The 12131-nt window shown below is 32.0% G+C and overlaps 1 protein-coding gene and 1 long non-coding RNA gene across 2 annotated transcripts; one reads left to right on the top strand and one right to left on the bottom strand.

The window, feature by feature from the left end:
* The first annotated feature begins 997 nt into the window (after window positions 1-997).
* On the top strand, window positions 998-6845 carry LOC18009715 (flavin-containing monooxygenase FMO GS-OX2). Its single transcript, XM_006391791.2, has 7 exons — window positions 998-1585; window positions 2495-2565; window positions 5196-5351; window positions 5441-5523; window positions 5616-5754; window positions 5843-6016; window positions 6493-6845. The coding sequence occupies exons 1-7, from the start codon at window positions 1042-1044 to the stop codon at window positions 6712-6714; spliced, it is 1389 nt and encodes a 462-aa protein (XP_006391853.1). The 5' UTR covers window positions 998-1041; the 3' UTR covers window positions 6715-6845.
* A 3824-nt stretch (window positions 6846-10669) lies between these two features.
* Window positions 10670-11713, bottom strand: LOC112081891. Its single transcript, XR_002896773.1, has 3 exons — window positions 11586-11713; window positions 11194-11312; window positions 10670-10940 (listed from the first exon to the last, which is right to left on the bottom strand). It is a non-coding gene; the product is annotated as an uncharacterized LOC112081891 (long non-coding RNA).
* Window positions 11714-12131: the final 418 nt, after the last annotated feature.

The raw sequence follows: 12131 nt of genomic DNA, 5'->3' as shown, positions 1-12131 counted from the left end.
TTAAAAGGATATCCAGTTGCAAGCCGAAATGTCATCAGAAATCTATTGTTTTTAAAACGGTAGTTGCAAGCCGAAATGTCATCAGAAATCTATTGTTTTTAAAACGGTTTTCGCTACAGAATCTATTGTTTTTATAGTGTTTCTGCTGTTTGCACATAGATTTTTGTGTATTGTGTTGTGTATAATGTAGAATAGGATTCATTCCAGAAATATTCCGATGTTGTGTTGTTTAAACTGTAGACGCCTATCAGATTGTTATTTTTCTTAAAGCGTTCCAGCTATAAGTTGTCTATTATTTGTGGTCGCCCGAAGTTATGATGAAACTCACCATTTCCCTTAATGCTTCTTTGATTGGTGAATTATTCACACACCAATCTAATTACCCTCTCTATGATGAGGATCGATCGACTCATATTTACTCCAAACTCATACATCTATATCAACCACAAGAATAATGAAGGGATCGGATCATAATAAAACAGCTCTAAGATCGATGGATGATAAAAACACCCAATTTAGTTTTAAGAAGTAATCTGATGATGGTAATGATGAAGAGGCGTGGATAAATAGTAATCGATGGTCTTCTTGACATGGATTATAACATTGATAAAACGTGACCATTTTCTTGTGATTTTCTGTTTTCCTTGTCCATAAAAACATTAATTGTAGACAATTAAATTAAACGACTTATGTTGCATGTACACCAAGATTTTATTTTCACACGTCTTACAATTTGTCTGCATGCAAGTTAACTTTCTTTGTTGCTTTCTTCGATTTTTTTTGGTAAAAAAAAACCGTATTTAAAGCAAAGATAAGAATTGAAATAAAACAGCATAATTAATGCTTTCTACGATCGTCTACATTTAATTCCATTTAACTGTTTCTCGTTTCTTACCTCTTCAAAATTCTATCATTACCATGCATGACCTCCTATATAAAGCCATTGCTCTAAGCCAGAGTGGGGAAAAACAACAATATATCTGTTCATGCTCCTACAAATAAATAAATAGACAAACATATATACCATTGAAATTTGACAAAATGGCACCAGCTCAAAACCCAATCATTTCTAGACACGTTGCAGTGATAGGAGCCGGAGCTGCCGGTCTCGTAACGGCCAGAGAGCTCCGTCGTGAAGGTCACACCGTCGTGGTGTTTGACCGGGAAAAACACGTGGGAGGTCTCTGGATTTATTCACCAAAAGCAGAATCCGACCCGCTTGGTCTCGACCCAACCCGACCCATAGTCCACTCGAGCGTCTATGAGTCTCTACGAACCAACCTTCCGAGAGAATGTATGGGTTTCAGGGATTTTCCGTTCGTGCCACGTGGAGATGACGTGTCAAGAGACCCGAGAAGGTATCCGAGCCACAAGGAAGTCCTTGCGTACCTTCGAGACTTTGCTAGAGAGTTTAACATAGAGGAGATGATCCGGTTCGAGACCGAGGTGGTTCGAGTCGAGCCGGTTAACGAGAAATGGAGGGTCCGTTCCAAGAACTCTGGCGGTTTCTCCGATGATGAGATCTTTGACAACGTCGTCGTTTGCAGTGGTCACTACACGGAGCCCAACGTTGCTCGTGTTCCTGGTAAGATATAAAAGCTTTTGTAGTTTTTTAAAGTGCTTTGACTATAAACGTTTTCTGCTAATCATTTTTTTGATTAACTATCTATTAATTAGTACTCCTATGAGTTTTCATGACTTAAATACAAAATTGAGGTGAAATAATTGCAACAAAACTCAAGTGAAATTAGTTTAGTATGGTTAACTTGGAAAAATTCACAAATATTTCCCTATTTAGCAATTCATGAATATAAGGGGTTTCATCAAAATAACTGTTTTAATTTTTTGCTGCTACATAAATATAAGAACAAAACATTTTACTTGGCTAAATTCACGCATCACCGTGTTTGCATTTCACACAATACTTAAAGCAAAAAACATTAACAAATTAACAAAATTGTTTACTCTGTTAACGACAATGTAATTGAACATTTATCTAAGAATTAGTAAAGAATACACAATGCAACATTGTTTATATATACGATGATTTTAAAGTTTTCAATGTTCGTTATGCCAAAGTGTAAATTGATAATTCTGACTATTAAACTATATTAACTGTTCGTATATTTTTCTAGAAATTCAAAAAGTGTGCGTATATATATTTACAGAAATAGTTGAATAGTTGAAAATTTGTTTAGAGGAGTAACAGAGTTTATACTTTTAGATAAATACTACTCCTATAAAAAGGGATCCTTATCGCTAGATACATTTTTTCTCATTTTTTTTTTTTTTGCCTTTGATGGATTTTATATTACAATTTCTGAATGTATCGGTATATACATTTTCTTCTCCATAATTTTTTCGACTAGGACGGATTTTATGTTACAATTGCTGTCATGCATTCCTTACTGCATATTTTAGTGATCACTTTGTGCTCTGTCTGAAATTTGTTTCTATCCAAAAAGGCTTACAGTATAAAAATATGCATATTTAGGGGTAAAATCGTGGCCAGGGAAGCAGATCCATAGCCACAACTACAGAGTTCCTGGTCCATTCAAAAATGAGGTACTCTCTAAGTATATGGTCGCTTTAACCTTTTCTATTTCTTTTCTCAGTTTTTATTTAAATTATGTATTTATTTTGAATCCATGTGACACGAGCTTTTGATTATCATCGTACCAAACGTATTATTGTTGCCCTACTATACGGTCCCAACTCTGGACTGTTTCCCTTTTTTTAATTGTTTTATTGAAAAGTATTACAAAAAAATATTTAGTTAATAGGAATAAATAAATAAAATATGGATGCTTAGGCGGAGCTGGAAACGTGTATCAAGGATAAATTGGCAAGGATGACATGTATGGGCCTAACTTTCTTGCTACATTATCCGATCTTTTAGTTTTGTGTTGTTCAAGTCATATTATAATCCATTCCCTCTAAGGACAGTACTTTTTTATAGTTTTTTTTTCTTTCTTTTTATCACTTGGCTTTTTTTGCATTAAAACAAATATTATAGAATTGATTGGTAATTTTTACTGCAGGAGTATGCAAATTTAAGGGGTATGCCAATTTAATAGTTACTAATTATAAAAGCATTAATAATTAGGAGTATTGAAAGTGATACTTTTATCTTTTGTTTTGTTTTGTTTGTTTGTTTTTTTTTAATCTTACTGCTACTTTATAATCCGTTATAACTACAGTAAAACCTCTATAAATTAATAATATCGGAATCATGATATTTTATTAATTTATCGTAATATTAATTTATAGAGAAATTTTGCTTTCCACCTATAATTTTCTAAAAACTTTGGAATAATGTTATATTTTAAAATTTTAACAAATCTTATAATGTAAATTATGATTAGCAATCATAATATTACAATAAAATAGTTTTTAATACCATATTTGATTATCCATATAAAAATATACATGTTCATAAGTTTAAAATTTATAAAAAAGCCCATGGCTACTATCCATATTATAATAAAATTGAAGATAACACTACAATACATTTAAAAACATTTACAGGTAACACTACAATATATTTAAAATTTACAGTTATATAACACTACAATACATTTAAAATTTATAAAAATTTTATGGCTACTATCCGTATGATTGATGATAAAATTGAGGATAACACTACAATACATTTAAAAACATTTACAGGTAAGGAAATCAATTATCACATCAAAAAATCATCATAAATTTTGAATGTATATCGTAAAACATCAATAAAAGCTACTGATATAATAATTAGAGAGATAAGATCCATTGAGATTTCAACCTTAAGTAAAAGCAAACACATTAGTCAAATTTTAAAATATTATATGTACATATATTTGCACAAATATATATAATTATTAATTTATGTTTTTGTTGGGACCATATATTTACATAGAGATTTCAAAAAAAATTATTATCTTATTATCTTATCGAATTTGATAGATTTTTACATTGACCCGACTTGAGACCAGTAAAATTTATTAATTTATAGTGATTATTAATTTATCGAGTATTAATTTATAGAGGTTCTACTGTATACTAATAGTGTTTACTGTTTTTTTTTCTGTTACAAAGATTATCACCGCTTTGTGTTACATTCTCTAATTATTCTATATCTTTTACTGCTCGTTCTTCCAGTAATTTATTTTTACCACTTTGTATTACTAGTGGTACCTTATACTATATGCAACATATATGTCAATATGCATACATCCATATGATTAGTAATATAGATACAACCAAACAAAAATAACTAAACTACACGACGGAAAGATTTGCTCACTACCATATTATCACATCAGATACTGATTTTTTTCTTTCGTTAAACAAATTCAAAGTTCGTACTGATATGATACTTGATGAAAATTCTAAGACTCTAGTCGTAGAACAAAATGCATTAATCAACTAGATCTTCCTTTTCTTCTTATTTGTTTTTGTTTATTTTTTACTAGACCTTTACATGCTAGAAATTCTTTTTTAGATCCGACGGTCCATCAAATCCTCAGATCAAAAATTTAGATTTAAAAGAATCATGATCATGGAAGTTTTTCTGGTTTAAACCATATTAATTTTTTAAACCAAGAATTTTTCTGGAAACCATTGATAGTTTTCTGAAAACCATCCTTATGAATCCTCACACTAAACATTCTCTAATATTTAGTGACGTATCGATTGGTCATTTATTCGTACCCAAACGAATTTCAGAATGTGTGAGAGTATTCAAATCAAAACCCACTTTATCTCCCAACGATTGTCTAATGTCCAGAAACTAAGTTGGAGGAGAAAGACTAATAGCTGTGAAAAATCTTCCACACCTAACCTATCGCGCAACAAAAAGCAACAGAGGAAAAAGAGTCCAAACGACCACGAAAAATAAATGTTTTTCTTTTGTTCGGACAATAAGAAAACCATTTTGTTAAAATACAAATACCTGCGAGTTTTTGTTTTAAAAGGAAATCATATCAAATCTGTAGTTTAATAAAAGACTATTGCCTCCTATATACATTTTTTACATGACGATTCTTAAACAGAACCGTGAAATAGGTAATCAAAATTATAATGACTATATTCATAATGTAAACAAATATCTGCAAAATCGTCCGCCAAAAAAAGTGTTTGTAGAATGTTTGGGCTAACTCTACCTTGTAGGATTCTTTATGATCTGCATTATCGTGTTGATATTTTGGCAGGTGGTGGTGGTGATTGGAAATTTTGCAAGCGGTGCCGATATTAGTAGAGACATAGCTAAGGTCGCAAAAGAAGTCCACATCGCATCTAGATCGAGTGATCCTGCTATGTATGAGAAGCTTTCTGTGCCCACCAACAATCTATGGACTCATTCTGAGGTAACTGACAACACTGATTTTTAATTATTAAGGTTTATAGAATTTTCATCTGACTATAGAATGCTTCTTTGATGTATATATCTTTGTAGATAGAGACTGCCTGTGAGGATGGATCAATTGTTTTTAAAAATGGGAAGGTAGTATATGCTGATACCATTGTGTATTGTACCGGGTATGTTCATTGTTTCCGATATTTTTGTGCTCGCATACATCAAGATTTTTAGTTGTATTTCTTTCTAACATGTTTTTTGTTTATGTGTAAAGGTACAAGTATTACTTTCCATTTCTTGAAACCAATGGCTATATGAGCATCGATGAAGATAACCGCGTTGAGCCTCTATACAAGCATGTCTTTCCACCCGCGCTTGCGCCCGGGCTTTCCTTTGTTGGTTTACCAGCGATGGTCACTGAGCTTACTTTCTTGAGATTATGAATTCACGTTTAACTTCGTTTTGATCTTTAATTTTTTTTTTTTGATTATTATTTATCAGGGCATACAATTCGTTATGTTTGAAATCCAAAGCAAATGGGTGGCTGCAGTTTTATCTGGACGGGTCACACTTCCCTCACAAGAGAAGATGATGGAAGATCTTATTGCATCGTATGCGACGCTTGAGGCGTTAGGTGTTCCCAAGAGACATACGCATAGATTGGGTAAAATTCAGGTATGCTTGTTACTGAATATGGTTACATATATTATATTCCCTCCGTTTTTTTATTAATTGTCGTTTTAAAGAATTTTGTTTGTTTTAAATTAGTTGTCGTTTTCAGTTTTCAATGCAACATTTATTATGATTTTATTTTTTAGGATTTTTTTTATTATGCAATTTATTTTATTATTGGTTGAATTGTGTTTAAATAAATAATTAATGATGTTTTTATATTGAAAAACTAATACAATTAATATTTTCTTAATCTGTGTGCATAACCTTAAAACGACAACTAAATAAATCCGGAGGAAGTATTAAATATAAGTCAATTGTCTAAAATAGCACATTTAAAAAAAAACTTTGTAGCAAAACCAGGCATTGCTGATTTAAACTTCCAATAATAGCACAAGTTCAATTACAAGCATATTATGATATTATCGACTAAAAAAGAACATCATTCTGGAAAAAGCTTAATCAGTTTTCTCTTGCAGTGCAAGTACCTCAACTGGATCGCAGAAGAGTGTGGTTGCGAGCTAGTTGAACCTTGGCGAGGTCAACAAGTTGACCGTGGTTACGAGAGACTTGTCTCTAACCCAGAGCATTACCGCGATGAATGGGACGACGATGATCTCATAGAAGAAGCTTACGAGGATTTTGCGAGGAAGAAGTTGATTAGTTCTCGTCCTTCTCATTACCTCGAAACAGGAAGATGATCTGCGACATTGGTGCCTACTTGTCTTTTGGGTGTCTACTTGAATTATAAAAATCAACTATATTGATTTTAATAAAGCTTAAGGATTTAAGGGTTGCTTTTTATGCTATGGGTTTTTTTTCTTCTAAGGGTTAACTGGTTAATTACATTTCAGAAAAATTGTAAACTTTGCAGAGGAGAATTTTAGGTGTATAAGGCCTTTTTCTTCTCCTTTTTTTTTCATTTTTTTTTTAAGTTTTTGCTTTTATTTTTGTTTGTTGCGTGTGTATGTAATTTTTGTTTGTTTTTACCTTTACGATTGAATTGTGTAAGTCGATTGTATTAAAAACAAAAATTGGCGTTCAAAATTAAAATTACAAAACCATATTATTTTAAAGTGTGCAAATTTATGTATTAGCATTTCGTTTTTTTTATCATGCTAATTATATGTAAATTCGAAAACGCGGTTTTGGAGGCTCCACAATTCTGATATAATCTGCTAAAATTTATATTAAATCTATAAATTTTAGTGTAAGTAACTAAGTATAAACAACTTGGAAATAAAAAACAAAGAAGAGAAATTATGTGTAACATGTCAATGGCTGGAAAAGAGAGATTCATGGAAGAAGATGCAGAATATAAGGTTAATTTTAATTAAAAAAAATACGGTTTTTTATAGAATATACAGTTATTTTTTATTAAAGAGAAATAATAAAAATTAACAAAAGGTTAACACGTTTCCCTGAACTTACATTTGTAATAATTCGCACCCAGAAAAAAAAAGAACTTCCATTTGCAATCAAGAGTCTATAAACATTGAAGGCAAGTCCAATAAACCTACCAATCACCTCGATCAACTATTTCCATCGGCTAATATATTATATGCTCAAATGAGATTTTTATAGACATTTTCACATATACATTTCGGACATGAAAAGATCATTTTGTAAGTTTTGGATGATCAAACCTCAACGCAGTATTGAACAAGTCCCAAATAATGATAATTATAAAGATCTATAGTAAACATAAAAATCAAACAATCAAATCAAATTAATCGGTCAAGCCCGTTTTTCATAAATGAACTACTCACGCATGCTTAATGATATCGTAAATGGAAGATGGGTAAGGTAAGACACTAAACAAGCCTCAAATAAAATAAATGCAAGATAAGAAAGGAAGATTTCTAAACAATATCAAAAGTTGAAACTATTTTCATAAAAAACTTTAATTTGAAAGGTTCTCAAAAGATCAAGGTTTAAAGGAAGATATCATTAAAAAATTTGGTCTAAAAATATTAAAAGAAATATATAGACAACAGTATAATGTACCAAATCAACCCAACAAAGCTTCTCAAACCCGAAATTAAACAAGTTCAGGGACGAGTATTGACGAGATATATAGACAATCTTGTCGATCGATTAGATCTTCAGAGAAGCTTCTGCTCTAAGCCTCTACTTCAGCTCAATCTCTAGCTTTTGTCTTAACTCATCGATTTGCACGTCTATGTTTTCAAATTAGAAAACTCCTTTGGATTTCTGCTGTTTCGGTGTTTTCCGTCGGCCAATACATCGATAATACAAAATCCCTGAGATACTTCTTGATATGGTATCTTGCAATGGTATATTCCAATTTGTTACACTATCTACAGATTTCATTAGTTAGTAGATATTTTATTATTATACCTCACCAGATTTTAGTAGATCACATTATTACGGTTCATACATGTGGCATAACTATAACAAGGTGGGCGCAAAATGATACAATAAGTTAGTTCTTGTAACTATCAATCTCATTCACGTGCTTTATTTTAATTTATTTTTTGAATTTTTTTATTGAATAACAATTTTCTACTAAAAGAATATTATTTTTTGTCTTTTTATTCCAATACATAAAAAAATTCCTAAAAAGAAGTAAAATAAAAAAAATAAGAAGATATTAAGAATGTTTTTTTTTTTTTGTAAACAAGATATTAAGAAGACTGATTACAAGGATATTACGAATAAAAATGATAGTTCACAAAAAAATTGTTAGTTCCCTACACTCTAGACAGGGCACCACCAAGTTGATGACTTTAAGCTCCATTGCATTCATACCACTCAAATCCATTATCTATTGACAGTCATAAAAATCGAAACAGAAAAATGAAAAACCAGTGTGGGAAATCCCAGCCGAAAAATCGAATCTGATTTGATATCTGTTAACATTATTGGTGGAGTTAATGGGAAACAAGATATTAACTGATTGAAAAAAATAGAAAGTATTAAAAAAAAAATAGTATGTTATACAATATTACAATATTTGACTTTCGATGCTAATATTTTGTTGATAAAACGATTCAACTGATGGGCAGATTATGAAATAATAAGCGAAATTACATGGAGATCAATGGCTCATACCATAAGCTTGATCTTAGTCAAGTTTAGCATTTGACATTCATAGATACATTCTATTGCGATAAACATAATGTGCCTAGAATTTATATTGTTTTTATTAGGATCATAAACCAATTCTACCGTTTACGAAAAATACTGAGAGATCAAAGAGGGAGCGATTTTGGTATTTGAAATCAACTTCTTCGATCTAAAGTCAACATTTTTGTTTTAATGTAGTTTAAAAAGAAAATTAGTTTTTCTCAAAAAAAAAGAAGAAAATTAGTGTATTTGGTCAACGACGAAATTAACTTGCCATAAGGTAGATAAGTCCATACGCAATTCTAATCCTATACATCTATAGGAGAAAGTTTCGTGTACGCAAGTTAAATATTGAGAAGAAAATTATTTACACCGATTATTAAGCTAATTTTTTTGTTTGATTTGGTTCCCGACCGGCACGATCACATACACCGGCTTACGTACTTTAAGGATATAGAACAGTAGAAGTAACGGTGGCACATTTATGCCCGTGTGTTGTGAGTTGTCGGTATATTTGTGAATTTTAAGCCATCTTTTTAATGTAGCGTGTTGTTTAACCTTTGACATTTGAGTTGATTTTTTTTTTTGGGGTTTTTGTCGGGAGGGGGAATTTAAAATTTATTTGAAGATATACTGACGAATTTAAATCAAACTGATTTGCGTTTATTAAAATCATTTTTTGCATATCCACTTTCCAAGGACGACCTCCACACCGGCCTAAATTAAAAGACTAATTTTGATAATCATTTAAGCGCAAAATGTCTCTGATAATATTGCCATTTGTGGAAAGTTACAAATATTTGTTAACCAGGTCGTTGATTTTATGCCATCTCTGTTTGCACTGCCCTGTTTCACGTGTTTCACTTCCTGCCGGCTTACTGGCTGCGTAGTACAACGCAATACGCTTCCAAAAAGGTCCAGATTTCTGCTCGGTTGAGACCACTGGGTCCTTACTTGTGTTAAACCACGAACTAATCAGTAAAATATCTTCGCCGGGAGACCAAGTCTTTCTCTTACCGTCACCGAGCTCTGCAGTCGTACCTCCACTATGGCTGGATCCTTGCATACATTGAGTACTGAAGATAGGGAGTTGAGACTCGGGAAAAAAAATTCATTGAGGGAAGATTCTTGTTGACTGTTTAAAAGGTCAACAAAATTTGTGGTATGCGAGAATGGATATATGGAAGACATTACAAGAACAGTTGGAAAAGTTGAAAAAGGGATAAAAAAGAGAAAGAGTAAAAAGGGAATGAAGAAAACTTGGAAAAGTTTAGGAGGAAAGAGAGAAAGTTAAAACGTGAAGGGTTTAGGAGGAAAGAAGGAAGTTCATTGCATTAAAACATTGCAAGAACTTCATCGATGGTTTCTACTTAAAGAAGATCATCAAAACAGATGAAAAAAAAACTAACCCAACATTCATTGCATCTCTAACCACAGTGAGTTGACATAAACCTAACTAAAGCATTCATTCCTTGTCTAACCACTTCATTAATACCAGTATCTACCATCTAAACCATTCCTATAATATACATTTATTACTTACTAATATGATAACAACATACCAGGAAAAAAGAAGCATGTCATCCGTTTGGTTCATAACCGGCAAGGTAACCAGATGTCAGTTCAAAGCACTGCTAATAAACATCAATATTTCAAATGATAAATGCAACTGAAAAAAGCACCACTAATAAACATTATTACCTCGGTGAACCTATGTCCAACCGTGGCATTTTCATAGGCTGAAACTATGTCCACAAGAACTCGGTGGACAAATATATCATTATTTGGTATCTACCAAGGTCGCTTTCCTAATGAATTCGTCATTATCCAACATCGCCTGAAATCAAGCAATTGGTCTTAGAAGACCAAATCTAAGCAACGAATGTTGCAGAGACAAAGGAGCACGAACACTAAAATCTCAACATCAAAACTTTTTTTATTTGTCACCTATTTTGACTAGATGGTTGGTTTTGGTATAAAGCATATTGTTCTTGATGATTGATACATGTATGTATCTATGATGGTCGATCTACAAGAATGTTAAGGAGAGAATCATAAACCCCTTGCTCTTGCAAGAAAAGAATCATTACCGTATTTGTTAACTTTGGTTGAGACTTGGAAACTGATTAAGATGATGATGATCCACTCGGATTTTGCTCTTGAGATCCACCACTTGCTTTTCCAGTTCTTCATCTTTTTTTCTTACCTCCTGTAATAATGCAAATAGTTTAACAAATCCCAAACCATTCAATAACCAAACCTCAACATTCAATAACCTTAAATCCATCAAAAATTTTCAACAATGATCCCTCTATCCATAAACCAATTCACAAGATACAATTGAACCAAAAAGAATCGATAAAACGACCCAAACATACCGCAAAACCTGATCATCTCTAAATCCTATAAATCGACGAAGAGAACCAGAACAATCCAGAGGAAGACATCGAGATAGAGGGAATTAGGGTTTGCAATTGATTACCTGATTCGATGACGAGATCACCATGCGGAATCGACTTGTATTAGTCGGAGAGACGTCGGAGAAAGATGGAATTTTCTCCCCTTTGACGGAGAAACCAAAGCATGCGAAGAAGAAAATGAAAAATTGGTCGGGAAAAATTTTAAGCGTGATTTTTGTTCCCAAATTTTTAAACCAATATAGATCTGCCACGTGTTCGAAAGAAACGTTTCCACCGGTACCCATTAAAGAAACGTTTCCACCAAACTATTTCTTCTACTCGTATTTTTTAATCAAAAAAATTGCTAGAGACTTTACTAAAAACGCGCGTTGTAGATGCTCTTAGCGTGCCGAACATATTAACGAAAAAACGAAAAACGGACAGCTTCACAAAGTTGTGACCCGGTATACAAACTCTGTTTAGCTAAATCATAGAAAAACCTCATTAAAAAACGTAACATAAACACCTATACTCTAATAAAGTGCTAAGTTAATTACCTTTTTAGTTTGAAAATTTTAAACGACCATTTTTTCTTTACTTTAAAGACTTATTCTATTTATTTATTTAAG

This window comes from Eutrema salsugineum, unplaced genomic scaffold (genome assembly GCF_000478725.1).
Source record: "Eutrema salsugineum unplaced genomic scaffold, Eutsalg1_0 scaffold_8, whole genome shotgun sequence".
Classification (NCBI taxonomy): Eukaryota; Viridiplantae; Streptophyta; class Magnoliopsida; order Brassicales; family Brassicaceae; genus Eutrema; species Eutrema salsugineum.
Note: the sequence above shows the minus strand (reverse complement) of the source record. Positions and strands in the feature narration are given on the sequence as shown.